The following is a 19,697-nucleotide window of genomic DNA, read 5'->3' on the forward strand; positions in this document are numbered from 1 at the left end:
TACCATTTGTATTTGAGAAATATATGTATAAATGGGTGGGTACAAGGTAGGTCAAATGGGTTCCAACCCAATCAAATTTTTTAAAAGAGCAATTTCCCCCTCACCCGTGGGGTGGGGATGGGTAGAAAAAACAAAAAACATACTACAGATTTGTTAATATGAGATTTATTACGGTGTAGAGTCTTACGTGGAACCTATGCGGTAAGTAGAGTCCCATAAAAAGTCTAAAAATAATATTTTACTAATTTAATATACAAATCTGCTTTCTATGTCCGACAGATTTCTCTAGAACCTACGCGGAATGGAGTACACCTGGTCAAACTTGTCCACCGACGCACCACCGGCCTGACCGATTCTTCATCATGTCAGTCGTTCGATGCTCTTTCCAACTCTTAATCCTGAGCGTCTTCTCAGTGGAGTCCCTCTATAAATAGACCATTACAGGGGGCGTAGTTGTTTGTTGCCAGGAGGAGTTACTTTCCCCGGGTTGGACGGTAACTCGCCCGCGGTGTTTGGTTTGGACGTTCTTGATTCTGTTCACTAGCTTTGCCTTCGATTTGAAGTTTTCAAGTTTATTGAAGTTACTGGTGTACCTCTGTCGCTTGTTCTGATGCTAATGATGCCGTCTGGTTGGTTTTTCTATCGCTTGAATTGGAATTTGGATGGATGAAGTTTGGGGGTAAAGAGTAATTTGATGGATCGGTTTGAGGTTCAATAGCTACTGTATGGAGGAGATTTCTAGCTTATGATCAGGAATCTTCATTACTCTTTTTATTAAATATGACTTAACTTAGGGTCGGGAAACTTCATTACTCATTTGATAAACTAGGACAACTCGGTTACTCGTCAGATAAAGCTGGATATCATCTCTGAGCTTTGAGTTTGTATCTTATACTGATTGCTGTGAGACTTCAGTATCTGCAATAGGTTGTCACCTACTTCGTTTCAGACTGTTGGCCTTGTTTTATGTGGCAAATTTTTGTAGCATCAGAGGACGTGTACGGGGGTGAAATTTCGTTGAAGGGCATAAGTTTTTCTTTGGTCATTGGGTAATATAATAACTGATGAAGTTATATTTCATATCGGAAACTTGAATTTTCTGTTCATATCTACATCTTTCAGTTTTGGCCATGGGGTTCGAGTATGTTCTGACTCCTGTATATGGGTAATGACTAGTGTCTGCTGTTGGATGTTACCGGTTTAGTCTCTAAAGAATGATATATATCACTTTTGTTAGCATGACAGTTGGATTTCATCTCTGAACCTTGAGATTTTTTATCACTTCTACATCCTTTAGTTTCGGGTTTCGCTTGTACTCGTGTTCCTGTCAGAGCTTCAAACTTGTTATCTTATTTTCTTATGGATCTTATCATGCTTCATTCGTCACTATTTTAGTTAGAGTGGCTCAACAATCTTGTAGGTGCAGGAGAAAGCATGTGTTGGGAGAAATTTCTTCATAGGATTGGAAGTACAAGTATTAAGGGTCACAACATTCCGGGTTCTTGTTTGGGTTGAGGTAATTATCTGGTTAATATTGTGGTTAAAGTTTTTAGAATTTCAATGACGAGGACATGTTTCAGGTGTAGTGGATGCCTACAGAGTGAATATTGTTTTTGAATTCAAGTGGGACAACAACATGTTTCTGGTGTAGTGGATGCTGTCAGAGTGATGTTGTTTTTAAATCAAGTGACAAACAAGTTTGTGCTTTGTGTTTCATAGTTATTATTAATATGAGGATGTGCTTGTGGTTGTTGTAGTCTTTTGGGGTGAAACGTGTTTGTCCTCTGTATTGATGTGCTTAGAAATCTTACTTGTGGTATCCATTCTATGTATTTAACATACGTATCTTCAACTCCTTGTCATACGATTATGATGGAAAACGAGATGCATATGTTCAGTGTAGGTTTCATGTGGATGTATCCAGTGTCTTTTGATCAGAGTGACTGACTTGGAGTTCAAGGATTTCCACATGTCGAAAATCATTCGTAACGTATGGTATTATTCTACAATTCGTTTGATTTGAAAAACAAATTGGCTTGCTTCAATCAAGGACAAGTTATATGAAGTTTTACTTGGTCTTGTATCTTGATATTCAGACCTGGACCTTACTGCAATAACGTGCATGGAGTTTCAACAGGAGTGACATTCTAAGTTCTACTTGATTTTTAATTTTTTTTTTTTTATCATGATTTAGTTTTATTCGAGTATGACTGAATTTTGATCTCAGGAGTGGTGAATCTTTTGGGGAAATTTTTTGGTTGGCTTCATTGAAAGCATTCCTATCTCCTTTGCATATTCTGACTTCTCTATCTGGTTTGGCCACGCTTTTCTCCTTTGCCTATTCTGATTTCTCTATCTGGTTTGCTAATGATAATAGTTTATTTTAAAGTTTCAGTTTCTTTACTAGTATGTCATTGCAGAGTAAAAAAAAAAAAATCTTCGGTATTTCACAGATGATATGCTTGTTTGAAAGGATGATTGAAGGGGATTTTTTTCCACGTCTACATCCTTCAATTTCGAGTTTCAAACGTACTCGTGTTCCTGTCAAAGTTTCAAACTTGGTATCTTATTTGCTTATGGATCTTATCACGCTTCATTCGTTGAGTGGCTCAACAATCTTGTAGGTGTGTGAGAAGGCATGTGTTGGGAGAAATTTATTCGTAGGATTGGAAGTACAAGTACTAAGGGTCAGACCGAATTGGGTTCTTGTTTGGGTTGAGGTAATTATCTGATTAATATTGTGGTTGATTTTTTAGAATTTCAACGACAAGGTCATGTTTCTGGTATAGTGGATGCCATCAGAGTGAATATTGTTTTTACATCAAATGGGATGAGGACATGTTTCTGGTGTAGTGGATGCTGCCAGAGTGATGTTGTTTTTAAATCAAGTGACACACAAGTTCGTGCGTTGTGTTTCATAGTTATTATTAATATGAGGCTCTTCTTGTGGTTACTTATCTTCAACTCCTTGTCATATGATTGCGATGAAAAAGGAGATGCATATGTTTGAGTGCTTACTAACTTTGGTGTAGGTTTCATCTGGATGTATCCGGTTTCTATTGAGCGTGTTTCATTTTGAGTTCAAGGAATTCCACAAGTTGAAAATCTTTCATACTGTATGGTATTATTCTGCAATTCTTTGGAGTTGAAATACAAGCTGGCTTGCTTCAATCATGGACATGTTATATGAAGTTTTACTTGGTCATGCATCTTGATTTTCAGACCTGGACCATATTGCAATAACGTGCATGGAGTTTCAACAGAAGTGACATTCTAGGTTCTACTTGACTTTTAATATTGTTTTTCTGATCCTGATTTACTTTTATGAGTGTATGACTGAAATTTGATTTCAGGAGTGGTATTTTTTTGGGGAATTTTTTTTGTTGGCTTCATTGAAGACACTCCTTTCTCCGTTGCATATTTTGAGTTCTCTATGTAGTTTAGTGATGTTGCATGACTAATTTTCTATGTTCTACTTGTTTTTTAAGATTGCCATTCTGATCCTAATTTAGCTTTATCCGAGTACGACTGAATTTTGATTTCAGGATTGGTATTTTTTTGAGGAAAAAAATTGGTTGGCTTCACAAAAGGCACTTCATTTCTCCTTTTCATATTCTTTCTTTTGTACCTGGTTTGCCGAAGTCGTCGAATTGACATTCTCTACTTGATTTTTAAGATTGCCTTTTTTATGCTGATTTAGTTTTATTTGAGTACGACTGAATTTTGATTTCAGGGCTGGTGATTTCTTTGGGGAAATTTTTGGTTGGCTGTCTTGAAGGCACTCTTTTCTCCTTTGCATGTTCCGACTTCTTTATCTGGTTTGTCGATGTTATTAGTTTATTTTAAAGTTTCAGTTTCTTTACTAGGACGTCATTGCAAAAGAAAAAAAAGCTCTTCGGTATTTCATAGATGATATGCCTTTTTGAAAGGTTGATCGAAGAGGATTTTTTTCCACGTCTACATTCTTCAGTTTCGGGTTTCAAATGTACTCGTGTGCCTGTCAGAAGTTCAAACTCTGTATCTTTTTTGCTTATGGATCTTATCACGCTTCATTCATCACTATTTCTGGTAGAGTGACTCAACAATCTTGTACGTGCGGGAGAAGGCATGTGCAGGGAGAAGTACAAGTACTAAAGGTCATAAAAAATTGGGTTCTTGTTTGGTTTGATGTAATCATTTGATTAATATTGTGGTTAATTTTTTACAATTTCAATGACAAGATCATGTTTTCGGTGTAGTGGATGTCGCCAGATTGAATATTGTTTTTGCATCAAGTGGGACGAGTTCTGGTGTAGTGGATGCTGCCGGAGTGATGTCATTTTTAAATCAAGTGACAAACAAGTTCGTGGGTTGTGTTTCATAGTTATTATTAATATGAGGCTCTACTTGTGGTTGATGTAGTCTTTTGGGGTGGAACGTGTCTGCCCTCTGCATAGATGTGTTAAGAAATCTTACTTGTGGTTTACATCCTACGTATCCGACATACTTATCTTCAACTCCTTGTCATATGATTACGATGGAAAAGGAGATGCATATGTTTGAGTGCTATCTAACTTTGGTGTAGGTTTCATCTGGATGTATCCAATTTCTGTTGATCGGCGTCTGACTTGTTCAAGGATTTCCACAAGTTGAAAATCATTAATAACTTTTGGTATTATTCTGCAATTCATTTGAATTGAAATACAAGTTGGCTTGCTTCAATTAGGGACTTGTTATAAAAAGTTTTACTTGGTCAAGTATCTTGATTTTCAGACCTGGACCATATTGCAATAACGTGCATGGAGTTTCAACAGGAGTGGCATTCTAAGTTCTACTTGATTTTTAATATTGTTTATCTGATCCTGATTTACTTTTATCTGAGTATGACTGAATTTTGATATCAGCAGTGGTATTTTTTTGGTTGGCTTCATTGAAGACACTCCTTTCTCCGTTGCATATTCTGACTTTTGTATCTGATTTGGCGATGTTGCAGGACTGGCATTCTAGGTTCTACTTGATTTTTAAGATTGCCTTTCTGATGCTGATTTAGTTTTATCTGAGTACGACTGAATTTTGATGTCAGGACTGGTGATTTCTTTGGGGAAATATTTTGGTTGGCTTCATTGAAGGCAATCATTTCTCCTTTGCGACTTCTGGCTTCTCTATTTGGTTTGCTGATGTTATTAGTTTATTTTAAAGTTTTAGTTTCTTTACTAGTACGTCATTGTAGATTAAAAAAAGCTCTTCTGTATTTCACATATGATATGCTTGTTTGAAAGGTTGATCCAAGGGGATTTTTTTTCACGTCTACATCCTTCAGTTTTGGGTTTCAAACGTACTCGTGTTCGTGTCAAGAGTTTTAAACTTGGTATTTTATTTTCTTATGGATCTTATCACGCTTCAGTCGTCTTTGTTTCCGTTAGAGTGGCTAAACAATCTAGTTGGTGCAAGAGAAGGCATGTGTTGGGAGAAATTTGTTTGTAGGATTGGAAGTACAAGTATTAAGGGTCATAGCAAATTGGGTTCTTGTTTGGGTTGAGGTAATTATTTGATTAATATTGTGTTTGATTTTTTAGAATTTCAACGATGAGGTAATGTTTCTGGTGTCATGGATGCCGCTAGAGTGAATATTGTTTTTGCATCAAGTGAGACGGTGTCATGTTTTTGGTGTAGTGGATGCTGCCAGAGTGATGTCATATTTAAATCAAGTGACAAACAAGTTTGTGTGATGTGTTTCATAGTTATTATTAATTTGAAGCTTGTTGTAGTCTTTTTGGGTGGAACGTCTATCTTCTATATTGATGTGCTTAGAAATCTTACTCGTGGTATACATCCTATGTATCCGACATACTTCTAACTTCTTGTTATATGATTACGATGGAAAAGGAGATGCACATGTTTGAGTGCTTTCCAACTTCGGTGTAGGTTTCATCTGGTTGTATCAGGTTTTTGTTCATCTACGTGTCTGACTTTGAGTTCAAGGATTTCCACTAGGCGAAAATCATTGATTATGTATGGTATTATTCTGCAATTCTTTTGAATTGAAATACAAGTCTGCTTGCTTCAATCAAGACTTGTTATATGAAGTTTTACTTGGTCATGTGTCTTGATTTTCAGACCTGGACCATACTGCAATAACGTGCATGGAGTTTCAACAAGAGTGATATTCTAAGTTCTACTTAATTTTTAATATTGTTTTTCTGATCCTGATTTACTTTTATTTGAGTATGACTGAATTTTGATTTCAGGAGTGGTATTTTTTTGGTTGGCTTCGTTGAAGACACTCCTTTCTCCTTTGCTTATTTTGAGTTCTTTATCTGGTTGAGTGATGTTGCAGGACTAATATTCTATGTTCTACTTGATTTTTAAGATTGCCATTCTGATCCTGATTTAGTTATATCTGAGTACGACTGAATTTTGATTTCAAGATTGGTAATTTTTTGGAAAAATTTTTGGTTGGCATCATTGAAGGCTCTCTAGGCTCCTTTGCATATTCTGACTTTTGTACCTAGTTTGGCGATGTTGCCAGACTGACATTCTATGTGCTACTTGATTTTTAAGATTGGAGTTTTTATGGTGATTTAGTTTTATCTGAGTACTACTGAATTTTGATTTCAGGACTGGTGATTTCTTTCGGGAAATATATTGGTTGGCTTCATTGAAGGCACTGTTTTTTCTCCTTTGCCTATTCTCATTTCTCTATTTGGTTTTCAGATGATAATAGTTTATTTTAAAGTTTCGGTTTCTTTACTAGTACGCCATTGCAGAGTAAACAAAGAGATCTTCGGTATTTCACTGATTATATGCTTGTTTGAAAGGTTGATCGAAGGGGATTTTTTCCACGTTTACATCATTCAGTTTCGAGTTGCAACCGTACTCGTGTTCCTGTCAGAGTAACAAACTTGGTATCTTATTTGCTTATGGATTTTATTACGCTTCATTCGTCACTATTTCCGTTAGAGTGGCTCGACAATCTTGTAGGTGCACGAGAAGGCATGTACTGGGAGAAATTTATTTGTAGGATTGGAAGTACAAGTACTAAGGGTCAGACCAAATTGGGTTCTTGTTTGGGTTGAGGTAATTGTTTGATTAATATTGTGGTTGATTTTTTAGAATTTCAACGACAACGTCATGTTTCTGGTGTAGTGGATGCTGCCAGAGTAAATGTTGTTTTTGCATCAAGTGGGATGGGGACGTGTTTTTGGTGTAGTGGATGCTGCCAGAGTGAATATTGTTTTTGCATCAAGTGGAATGAGGACATGTTTCTGGTGTAGTGGATGCTGCCAGAGTGATGTCGTTTTTAAATCAAGTGACAAACAAGTTCGTGCTTTGTGTTTCATAGTTATTATTAATATGAGGCTCTTCTTGTGGTTGTTGTAGCCTTTTTGGGTATCCTCTGCATAGATGTACTTAGAAATCTTACTTGCGATATACATCCTATGTATCCGACATACTTATATTCAACTCCTTGTCATATGATTACGATGGAAAAGGAGATGCATATGTTTGAGTGCTTACTAACTTTGGTGTAGGTTTCATTTGGATGTATCCGGTGTCTTTTGATCATCGTGTTTGATTTTGAGTTCAAGAATTTCCACAAGTCAAAATCTTTCATGGTATTATTCTGCAATTCTTTGGAGTTGAAATACAAGTTGGCTTGCTTCAATCATGGACATGTTATATGAAGTTTTACTTGGTCATGCATCTTATTTTCAGACCTAGACCATACTGCAATAACGTGCATGGAGTTTCAATAGAAGTGACATTCTAAGTTCTTCTTGACTTTAATATTGTTTTTCTAATCCTGATTTACTTTTATCTGAGTATGTCTGAATTTTGATTTCAGGAGTGGTGATTTTTTGGGGAATTGTTTTGGCTGGCTTCATTGAAGACACTCCTTTCTCCTTTGCATATTTTGAGTTCTCTATCTAGTTAAGTGATGTTGCAGGACTAATTTTCTATGTTCTACTTGTTTTTTAAGATTGCCATTCTGATCCTAATTTAGTTTTATCTGAGTACGACTGAATTTTGATTTCAGGACTGGTATGTTTTTGGGGAAAAAATTTGTTGGCTTCATAGAAGGTACTTCGTTTATCCTTTTCATATTCTTTCTTTTGTACTTGGTTTTCTAATGTTGCCAGACTAACATTGTCTACTTGATTTTTAAGATTGCCTTTTTAATGCTGATTTAGTTTTATCTGAGTACGACTAAATTTTGATTTTAGGGCTGGTGATTTCTTTGGGGAAATTTTTTAGTTGGCTGCCTTGAAGGCACTCTTTTCTCTTTTCCATGTTCCGACTTCTCTATCTGGTTTGTTGATGTTATTAGTTTATTTTAAAGTTTCAGTTTCTTTATTAGGACGTCATTGCAGAAGAAAAAAAATCTCTTCGGTATTTCATTGATGATATCCCTTTTCCACGTCTACATCCTTCAGTTTCGGGTTTCAACCGTACTTGTGTGCCTGTCAGAGTTTCAAACTCGGTATCTCTTATTTGTGCATGGATCTTATCACGATTCATTCGTCACTATTTTTGGTAGAGTTACTCAACAATCTTGTAGGTGCGCGAGAAGGCATGTGCTGGGAGAAGTACAAGTACTAAAGGTCATAAAAAATTGGGTTCTTGTTTGGTTTGAAGTAATTATTTGATTAATTTTTGTGTTATGTTTTTAGAATTTCAACGACAAGGTCATGTTTTTTGTGTAGTGGATGTCGCCAGAGTGAATATTGTTTTTCCAACAAGTGGGACGAGGACAAGTTTCGTGGATGCTGCCGGAGTGATGTTGTTTTTAAATCAAGTGACAAACAAGTTCGCTCGTTGTGTTTCATAGTTATTATTAATATGAGGCTCTACTTGTGGTTGATGTTGTCTTTTGGGGTGGAACGTGTCTGCCTTCTGCATAGATGTGTTCAGAAATCTTACTTGTGGTTTACATTCTACGTATCCGACATACTTATCTTCAACTCTTTGTCATATGATTACGATGGAAAAGGAGATGCATATGAGTGCTATATAACTTTGGTGTAGGTTCCATTTGGATGTATTCAGTTTCTGTTGATCAGCGTCTGACTTGTTCAAGGATTTCCACAAGTTGAAAATCATTCATAACTTATGGTATTATTCTGCAATTCTTTTGAATTGTAATACAAGTTGACTTTCTTCAATCAGGGACTTGTTATAAGAAGTTTTATTTGGTCATGTATCTTGATTTTCAGACCTGGACCATATTGCAATAACGCGCATGGAGTTTCAACAGGAGTTACATTCTGAGTTCAACTTGATTTTTAATATTGTTTATCTGATCCTGATTTACTTTTATCTTAGTATTACTGAATTTTGATATCTGTAGTGGTATTTTTTTGGTTGGCTTCATTGAAGACACTCCTTTATCCTTTGCATATTCTGACTTTTGTATCTAGTTTGGCGATGTTGCAGGACTAACATTCTATGTTCTACTTGTTTTTTAAGATTGCCTTTCAGATGCTGATTTAGTTGTATCTGAGTAGGACTGAATTTTGATTTCAGGATTGGTGATTTCTTTGGGGAAATATTTTGGTTGGCTTCATTGAAGGCACTCATTTCTCCTTTGCAACTTCTGGCTTCTCTATTTGGTTTGCTGATGTTATTAGTTTATTTTAAAGTTTTAGTTTCTTTACTAGTACGTCATTGTAGATTAAAATAAGCTCTTCTGTATTTCACAGATGATATGCTTGTTTGAATGGTTGATCGAAGGGGATTTTTTTTCTTCACGGCTACATCCTTCAGTTTCGGGTTCAAACGTACTCGTGTTCGTGTCAGAGTTTTAAACTTGGTATCTTATTTTCTTATGGATCTTATCACGCTTCATTCGTCACTGTTTCCGTTAGAGTGGCTCAATAATCTTGTAGATGCAAGAGAAGGCATGTGTTGGGAGAAATTTGTTCGTAGGATTGGAAGTACAAGTATTAAGGGTAATAGCAAATTGGGTTCTTGTTTGGTTGAGGTAATTATTTGATTAATATTGTGTTTGATTTTGTAAAATTTCAACGATGAGGTCATGTTTTTGGTGTAATGGATGCCGCTAGAGTGAATATTGTTTTTGCATCAAGTGGGACGAGGTCATGTTTCTTGTGTAGTGGATGCTGCCATAGTGATGTCCTATTTAAATCAAGTGACAAACAAGTTCGTGCGATGTGTTTCATAGTTATTATTAATTTGAAGCTTGTTGTAGTCTTTTTGGGTGGAACGTCTATCTTCTATTTTGATGTGTTTAGAAATCTTACTTTTGGTATACATCCTATGTATCCGACATATTTGTCTTCGACTTCTTGTCATATGATTACAATGGAAAAGGAGATGCATATGTTTGAGTGCTTTCCAACTTTGGTGTAGGTTTCATATGGTTGTATCCAGTTTTTGTTCATCAGCGTGTCTGACTTTGAGTTCAAGGATTTCCACAAGTAGAAAATCATTGATAATTTATGGTATTAATCTGCAATTCTTTTGAATTGAAATACAACTTGGCTTGCTTCAATCAGGGACTTGTTATATGAAGTTTTACTTGGTCATGTGTCTTGATTTTCACACTTGGACCATACTTCAATATCGTGCATGGAGTTTCAATAAGAGTGACATTCTAAGTTCTACTTAATTTTTAGTATTGTTTTTCTGATCCTGATTTACTTTTATTTGAGTATGACTGAATTTTGATTTCAGGTGTGGTGATTTTTTTAGTTGGTTTCGTTGAAGACTCTCCTTTGCTTACTTTGAGTTCTCTATCTGGTTGAGTGATGTTGCAGGACTAATATTCTATATTCTACTTGATTTTTAAGATTGTCATTCTGATCCTGATTTAGTTATATCTGAGTACGACTGAATTTGGATTTCAGGACTGGTATTTTTTGGGGAAAATTTTGGTTGGCATCATTGTAGTCACTCTAGTCTTCTTTGCATATTCTGACTTTTGTACCTAGTTTGGCGATGTTACCAGACTGACATTCTATGTTCTACTTGATTTTTAAGATTGGATTTTTTTTTTACTGTGATTAAGTTTTATCTGAGTATGTCTGAATTTTGATTTAAGGTCTGGTGATTTCTTTCAGGAAATATTTTGGTTGGCTTCATGCAAGGCACTCTTTTCTCCTTTGCCTATTCAGATTTCTCTATCTGGTTTGCAGATGATAATAGTTTATTTTAAAGTTTCAGTTTCTTTACTAGTACGTCATTGCAGAGTAAAAAAAAAGATCTTCGGTATTTCACAAATTATATGCTTGTTTGAAAGGTTTGATCGAAGGGGATTTTTTTCCATGTCTACATCATTCAGTTTCGAGTTTCAAACGTACTCGTGTTCATGTTAGAGTAACAAACTTGGTATCTTATTTACTTATGGATTTTATCATGCTTCATTCGTCACTATTTCTGTTAAGAGTGGTTCGACAATCTTGTAGGTGCGTGAGATGGCATGTACTGGGAGAAATTTATTCGTAGGATTGGAAGTACCAGTACTAAGGGTCAGACCAAATTGGGTTCTTGTTTGGGTTGAGGTAATTATCTGATTAATATTGTGGTTGATTTTTTAGAATTTCAATGACAAGGTCATGTTTCTGGTGTAGTGGATGTTGCCAGAGTGAATATTGTTTTTGCATCAAGTGGGTTGAAGACATGTTTATGGTGTAGTGGATGTTGCCAGAGTGATGTTGTTTTTAAATCAAGTGACAAACAAGTTCGTGCGTTGTGTTTCATAATTATTGTTAATATGAGGCTCTTCTTGTGGTTGTTGTAGCCTTTTGGGGGTGGACTCTATCCTCTGCATAGATGTACTTAGAAATCTTACTTGCGATATATATCCTAGGTATCCGACATACTTATCTTCAACTCCTTGTCATATGATTACAATGGAAAAGCAGATGCATATGTTTGAGTGCTTACTATCTTTGGTGTAGGTTTCATTTGGATGTATCCGGTTTCTATTAATCAACGTGTTTGATTGAGTTCATGGATTTCTACAAGTCAAAATATTTCATATTCTATGGTATTATTCTGCAATTCTTTGGAGTTGAAATACAAGTTGGCTTGCTTCAATCATGGACATGTTATATGAAGTTTTACTTGGTCATGCATCTTGATTTTTAGACCTAGACCATACTGCAATAATGTGCATGGAGTTTCCACAGAAGTGACTTTCTAAGTTCTACTTGAATTTAATATTGTTTTTTTTTATCCTGATTTACTTTTATCTGAGTATGACTGAATTTTGATTTCAAGAGTGGTGATCTTTTTGGGGAATTTTTTTGGCTGGTTTCATTGAAGACACTCCTTTCTCCTTTGCATATTTTGAGTTCTCTATGTAGTTTAGTGATGTTGCAGGACTAATTTTCTATGTTCTACTTGTTTTTTAAGATTGCCATTTTGATCCTAATTTAGTTTTATCTGAGTATGACTGAATTTTGATTTCAGGACGGGTATGTTTTTGGGGAAAAATTTGGTTGGCTTCACAGAAGGCACTTCGTTTATCCTTTTCATATTCTTTCTTCTGTACCTGGTTTGCCGATGTCGCCGGACTGACATTCTCTACTTGATTTTTAAGATTGTTTTTTTATGCTGATTTAGTTTTATTTGAGTACGACTGAATTTTGATTTCAGGACTGGTGATTTCTTTGGGGAAATTTTTTGGTTGGCTGCCTTGAAGGCACTCTTTTCTCCTTTGCATGTTCCGACTTATCTATCTGGTTTGTTGATGTTATTGGTTTATTTTTAAGTTTCAGTTTCTTTACTTGGACACTATTGCAGAAGAAAAAAAGCTCATCGGTATTTCACAGATGACATGCCTTTTTGAAAGGTTGATCGAAGGGGATTTTTTTCCACGTCTACATCCTTCATTTTTGAGTTTCAAATGTACTCGTGTGCCTGTCAGAATTTCAAACTCGGTATCTTATTTGCTTATGGATCTTATCACGCTTCATTCGTCACTATTTCTGGCAGAGTGACTCAACAATCTTGTAGGTGCGCGAGAAGGCATGTGCTGGGAGAAGTACAAGTACTAAAGGTCATAAAAAATTCGGTTCTTGTTTGGTTTGAAGTAATTATTTGATTAATATTGTGGTTAATTGTTTTGAATTTCAACGACAAGGTCATGTTTCTGGTGTAATGGATGTTACCAGAGTGAATATTGTTTTTGCGTCAAGTGGGACGAGGACAAGTGGATGCTGCCGGAGTGAAGTTGTTTTTAAATCAAGTGACAAACAAGTTTGTTGTGTTTCATAGTTATTATTAATATGAGGCTCTACCTGTGGTTGATGTAGTCTTTTGGGGTGGAACATGTTTGTCTTCTGCATAGATGTGTTTTGAGATCTTACTTGTGGTTTACATCTTGCGTATCTGACATACTTATCTTCAACTCCTTGTCATATGATTATGATGGAAAAGGAGATGCATATGTTTGAGTGCTATCTAACTTTGGTGTAGGTTTCATCTCGATGTATCCAGCTTCTGTTGATAAGCGTTTGACTTGTTAAGGATTTCCACAGGTTGAAAATCATTCAATAACTTATGGTATTATTCCGCAATTATTTTGAATTCAAATACAAGTTGGCTTGCTTCAATTAGGGACTTGTTATAAGAAGTTTTATTTGGTCATGTATCTTGATTTGTCAGACTTGGACCATACAACAAATAACGTGCATGGAATTTCAACAGGAGTGAGATTCTAAGTTCTACTTGATTTTTAATATTGTTTATCTGATCCTGATTTACTTTTATCTGAGTATGACTGAATTTTGATATCAGCAGTGGTATTTTTTTGGTTGGCTTCATTGAAAACACTCCTTTCTCCGTTGCATACTCTCTAACTTTTGTATCTGGTTTGGCGATGTTGCAGGACTGATGTTCTATGTTCTACTTGATTTTTAAGATTGCCTTTCTGATACTGAATTAGTTTTATTTGAGTACGACTGAATTTTGATTTCAGGATTGGTGATTTCTTTGGGGAAATATTTTGGTTGGCTTCATTGAAGGCACTCACCCATTTCTCCTTTGCAACTTCTGATTCCTCTATCTAGTTTGCCGATGTTATTAGTTTATTTTAAAGTTTCAATTTATTTACTAGTATGTCATTGCAGATTAAAAAAAGCTCTTCTATATTTCACAGTTGATATGCTTGTTTGAAAGGTTGATCGAAGGGGATTTTTTTTCACGTCTACATCCTTCAGTTTCGGGTTTCAAACGTACTCGTGTTCGTGTTAGAGTTTTAAACTTGGTATCTTATTTTCTTATGGATCTTATCACGCTTTATTCGCCATTGTTTCCGTTAGAGTGGTTGAACAATCTTGTAGGTGCAAGAGAAGGCTTGTGTTGGGAGAAATTTGTTCGTAGGATTGGAAGTACATGTATTAAGGGTCATAGCAAATTGGGTTCTTGTTTGGGTTGAGGTAATTATTTGATTAATATTGTGTTTGATTTTTTAGAATTTCAACAACCAGGTCATGTTTCTGGTGTAATGGAAGCCACTAGAGTGAATTTTGTTTTTGCATCAAGTGGGACGAGGTCATGTTTTTGGTGTAGTGGATGCTGTCAGAGTGATGTCGTTTTTAAATCAAGTGACAAACAAGTTCGTGTGTTGTGTTTCATAGTTATTATTAATTTGAACATCTCATTGTTGTTGTTAAGTCTTTTGTGGTGGAACGTTTGTCCTTTATATTGATGTACTTAGAAATCTTATTTGTGGTATACATCCTATGTATCAGACATACTTATCTTCAACTTGTTGTCATATGATTACGATGGAAAAAGGAGATGTATATGTTTGAGTGCTTTCCAACTTCGGTGTAGGTTTCATCTGGTTGTATCTAGTTTTTTGTTATTAGTGTGTCTGACTTTGAGTTCAAGTAATTCCACTTGTCGAAAATCATTGATAATGTATGGTATTATTCTTCAATTCTTTTGAATTGAAATACAAGTTGGCTTGCTTCAATCAGGGACTTGTTATATGAAGTTTTACTTGGTCATGTGTCTTGATTTTCAAACCTAGACCATATTGCAATAACGTGCTTGGAGTTTCAACAAGAGTGACATTCTAAGTTCTACTTAATTTTTAATATTGTTTTTCTGATCTTGATTTACTTTTATGTGAGTATGAATGAATGAATGAATTTTGATTTCAGAAGTGGTGATTTTTTTGTTGCCTTCGTTGAAGACACTCCGTTCTCCTTAGCTTATTTTAAGTTCTCTATCTAGTTGAGTGATGTTGTATGACTAATATTTATGTTATACTTGATTTTTAAGATTGCTATTCTAATCCTGATTTAGTTATATCCGAGTACGACTGAATTTTGATTTTAGGACAGTTATTTTTTTGGGGAAAATATTGGTTGGCATCATTGAAGGCACTCTAGTCTCCTTTGCATATTCCGACTTTTGTACCTTGCGATGTTGCCAGACAGACATTCTATGTTCTACTTGATTTTTAAGATTGACTTTTTTTATGATGATTTAGTTTTATCCGAATACGACTGAATTTTGATTTCAGGACTGGTGGTTTCTTTCGGGAAATATTTAGTTGGCTTCATTGAAGGCACTCTTTTCTCTTTTGCCTGTTTTGATTTCTCTATTTGGTTTGCAGATGATAATAGTTTATTTTAAAGTTTCAGTTTCTTTACTAGTATGTCATTGCAGAGTAAAAAAAAAGATATTTGGTATTTCACAAATTATATGCTTGTTTAAAAGGTTGATTGAAGGGGATTTTTTTCCACGTTTACATCCTTTAATTTCGAGTTTCAAACGTACTCGTGTTGCTATCAGAGTAACAAACTTGGTATCTTATTTGCTTATGGATCTTATCACGTTTCATTCGTCACTATTTCTGTTAGAGTGGCTCAACAATCTTGTAGGTGCGCGAGAAGGCATGTGCTGGGAGAAATTTATTCGTAGGATTGGAAGTTCAAGTACTAAGGGTTACACCAAATTGGGCTCTTGTTTGGGTTGTGGTAATTATCAGATTAATATTGTGGTTGATTTTTTAGAATTTCAACGACAACGTCATGTTTTTGGTGTAGTGGATGCTACCAGAGTGATGTCGTTTTAAAATCAAGTGACAAACAAGTTTGTGCGTTGTGTTTCATAGATATTATTAATATGAGGCTCTTCTTATGGTTGTTATAGCCTTTTGGGGGTGGATTCTATCCTCTGTATAGATGTACTTAGAAATCTTACTTGTGATATACATCCTGTATCCGACATACTTATCTTCAACTCCTTGTCATAAGATTACGATTGAGAAGGAGATGCATATGTTTGAGTGCTTACTAACTTTGGTGTAGGTTTCATCTGGATGTATTCGGTTTTCGGTGATCATCGTGTTTGATTTTGAGTTCTGGGATTTGCACAAGTCGAAATCTTTCATATTGTATGGTATTATTCTGCAATTCTTTGGAGTTGAAATACCAGTTGACTTGCTTCAATCACGGACATGTTATATGAAGTTTTACTTGGTTGTTGTTGAAACCAGTGCGCTAAAAGGCTCGAAGCTGCTAGGAAAGCAACCCCACGGATCTTATACAAAGGACTGGCCCGGTCGATACAAACAAATATTCCAACACTCCATCGCACGGGGAAAACCCGTGACAAATTTACCTGAAAAACCCGGGACAAATTCCTAGAAAAACCCAGGACAAAATTCAGTGGGAGCGAGACTCGAACTCGGGACCAACCTGTTCTGATACCATGTTTAAACCAGTGTGCTAAAAGGTTTGAGCCTATTAGCGCACTGGTTTAAACATGGATGAAAGCATAAACATGGATGAAAGCGTAGATCACAAAGCAAAAGAAGACAACACTTATAGTAAACCACGAGCAACAAAATAAAATAAAAAAACTAATATCCAGCAACTAACAAAAAAGAAGGAGAATGAAACCTTAAAAACCATAATCGGAAACAAAAAAGAAGGAGAATGAAACCTTAAAAACCATAATCGGAATCCTTAAAATCAAAGCTCTGATATCATGTTGAAACTAGTGCGTTAAAAGGTTTGAAACTATTAGGAAAGCAACCCCACGGATCTTATATAAGGATTGGCCCGGTCGATACAAACAAATATTCCAATAGTCATGCATCTTGATTTTTAGACCTGGACCATATTGCAATAACATGCATGGAGTTTCAACAGAAGTAACATTCTAAGTTCTACTTGACTTTAATATTGTTGTTCTGATCTTGATTTACTTTTACCTGAGAATGATTGAAATTAGATTTCAAGAGTGGTGATTTTTTTGGGGAATTTTTTTGGTTGGCTTGATTGAAGACACTCCTTTCTCCTTTGCTTATTTTGAGTTCTCTATCTAGTTTAGTGATGTTGTGGGACTAATTTTCTATGTTATACTTGTTTTTTAAGATTGCCATTCTGATCCTAATTTAGTTTTATCTGACTACGTCTGGATTTTGATTTCAGGACCGGTGATTTCTTATGGGAAATATTTTGGTTGGCTTCATTGAAGGCACTTATTTCTCCTTACAACTTCTGACTTTTCTATCTGGTTTGCCAATGTTATTAATTTATTTTAAAGTTTCGGTTTTTTACTAGTAAGTCATTGCTGATTAAAAAAAGTTCTTCTGTATTTCACAGATGATATGCTTATTTGAAAGGCTGATCTAAGGGGATTTTTTTTCACGTCTACATCCTTTAGTTTCTGGTTTCAAACATACTATGTGTTGCTATCAGAGTTTTAAACTTGGTATCTTATTTGCTTATGGATCTTATCACGTTTCATTCGTCATTGTTTCCGTTAGAGTGGCTCAACAATCTTGTTGGTGCAAGAGAAGCATGTGTTGGGAGAAATTTGTTTGTAGGATTGTAAGTACAAGTATTAAGGGTCATAGCAAATTGGGTTCTTGTTTGGGTTGAGGTAATTATTTGGTTAATATTGTGTTTGATTTTTTAGAATTTCAACGACGAGGTCATGTTTCTGGTTTAATGGATGCCGCTAGAGTGAATATTGTTTTTGTATCAAGTGGGATGAGGTCATGTTTCTGGTGTAGTGGATGCTGCCAGAGTGATGTTATATTTAAATCAAGTGACAAACAAATTCGTGCATTGTGTGTCATAGGTATTATTAATTTGAAGCTCTCCTTGTGGTTGTTGTAGTCTTTTGGGGTGGAACTTCTGTTCTTTGTATTGATGTGCTTAGAAATCTTACTTGTGGTATACATCCTATGTATCCGATATACTTATCTTCAACTTCTTGTCATATGATTACAATGGAAAAAGAGATGCATATGTTTGAGTGCTTTCCAACTTTGGTGTCGGTTTCATTCGGTTGTATCTAGTTTCTATTCATCAGTGTGTCGGACTTTGTGTTCAAGGATTTCTACAAGTTGAAAATCATTGATAATGTATGGTATTAATCTACAATTCGTTTGAGTTGAAAAACAAGTTGGCTTGCTTCAATCATGGACTAGTTAGATGAAGTTTTACTTGGTGATGTATCTTGATTTTTAGACCTGAACCATAACGTGCATGGAGTTTCAATTGGAGTGACGTTCTAAGTTCTACTTGATTTTTAAGATTGTTTTTCTGATCCTGATTTACTTTTATGTGAGTATGACTGAATTTTGATTTTAGAAGTGGTGATTTTTTTGGGGAATTTTTTTGGTTGGCTTAATTGAAAACACTCCTTTCTCCTTTGCATATTGGGATTTCTCTATCTTGTTTAGTGATGTTGCAGGACTAATATTCTATGTTTTACTTAATTTTAAAGATTGCCATGCTTATCCTGATTTAGTTTTATTTGAGTACGACTGAATTTTGATTTCATGGCTGGTTTTATGTTTTGGGAAATATTTTGGTTGGCTTCATTGAAGGCACTACTTTCTCCTTTGCATGCTCTGACTTTTGTATCTGGTTTGCTGATGTTATTAGTTTATTTTAAAGTTTCAATTTCTTTACTAGTACGTCATTGCATATTAAAGAAAAAACTCTTCGGTATTTCATAGATGATACACTTGTTTAAAAGGTTGATCGAAGGGGATTTTTTTTCTTCATGTGAACATTCTTCAATTTCAGGTTTCAAACGTACTCGTGTTCTTATCAGAGTTTCATACTTGGAATCTTATTTGCTTATGGATTTTATCACCGCTTCATTTGTCACTGTTTCCGTTAGAGTGGCTCAACAATCTTGTAGGTGTTGGTTTGTTGGGTATTGTTGATTTTAATATTGTTGAAGTTAGTGTTCTGCTGTTCGGCCTCCAAATCTTCATGGATCGTCTCTATGGCAAGTTAATCATTGAAGGCGATTCGAAGATGGTTGTTAGTTGGTGTTCCAAAGACAACTTTCCCCCTTGGTACCATTGGTCCATCACCGATAGTATTGTTGATATTGTATCTTCTACTCATTGTAATTGGAATCTCATTCTTAGATTAGCCAACTCTTTGCCTGATAAATTGGCAATATTCGAAACTTTTTAGTAATTTTTTATTATTTGGGAAAGTTTTCCTCCTTTGTAAATTGTTGTTTTGAGCTTTTGTCTTAATAAAAATCAGTATCATTTTATAAAAAAAAAACCAATCTTGTAGGTGCAAGAGAAGGCATGTGTTATGAGAAATTTCTTCGTAGGATTGGAAGTGCAAGTGTTGATGGTCATAGCAAATTGGGTTCTTGTTTGGGTTGAGGTAATTATCTGATTATTATTGTGGTTGATTTTTTCGAATTTCAACTACGAGGTCATGTATTTGGTGTTGTGGATGTCGTTA

General features: G+C 35.3%; 1 protein-coding gene across 26 annotated transcripts; it reads left to right on the forward strand.

The window, feature by feature from the left end:
- The first annotated feature begins 472 nt into the window (after positions 1 to 472).
- On the forward strand, positions 473 to 19,395 carry LOC137939278 (uncharacterized). 26 transcript variants are annotated; one of them, XM_068784524.1, is made up of 10 exons: positions 473 to 4,136; positions 4,239 to 7,910; positions 8,018 to 9,590; positions 9,681 to 9,961; positions 11,061 to 11,310; positions 11,406 to 11,501; positions 12,415 to 13,509; positions 13,612 to 15,938; positions 17,400 to 17,445; positions 17,574 to 19,395. In XM_068784524.1, exons 4-6 carry the CDS (start codon positions 9,698 to 9,700, stop codon positions 11,411 to 11,413), a joined length of 522 nt encoding a protein of 173 aa, XP_068640625.1. In that variant the 5' UTR covers positions 473 to 4,136; positions 4,239 to 7,910; positions 8,018 to 9,590; positions 9,681 to 9,697; the 3' UTR covers positions 11,414 to 11,501; positions 12,415 to 13,509; positions 13,612 to 15,938; positions 17,400 to 17,445; positions 17,574 to 19,395. The 26 variants fall into 26 exon arrangements, with proteins under 26 accessions (XP_068640625.1, XP_068640642.1, XP_068640624.1 ...); XM_068784541.1 differs by having other exon boundaries at positions 473 to 3,121; positions 3,223 to 3,277; positions 3,734 to 4,136; positions 13,612 to 19,395; XM_068784523.1 differs by having other exon boundaries at positions 17,400 to 19,395.
- Positions 19,396 to 19,697: the final 302 nt, after the last annotated feature.

This window comes from Aristolochia californica, unplaced genomic scaffold (genome assembly GCF_029961685.1).
Source record: "Aristolochia californica isolate CCGP_79_NKW_82.1479 unplaced genomic scaffold, dmAriCali1.0.hap1 SCAF_8, whole genome shotgun sequence".
Lineage (NCBI taxonomy): Eukaryota > Viridiplantae > Streptophyta > Magnoliopsida > Piperales > Aristolochiaceae > Aristolochia > Aristolochia californica.

What these genes read in the sequence shown, in the direction of transcription:
- LOC137939278 (XM_068784518.1), top strand. Translation starts at nt 9,698, where the DNA reads ATGGTTGATCGAAGGGGATTTTTTTTCTTCACGGCTACATCCTTCAGT. An exon ending in TGGGTTCTTGTTTGGTTGAG is followed by an intron (nt 9,962 to 11,060) that starts GTAATTATTTGA and finishes GATTTCTTTCAG; the next exon opens with GAAATATTTTGGTTGGCTTC.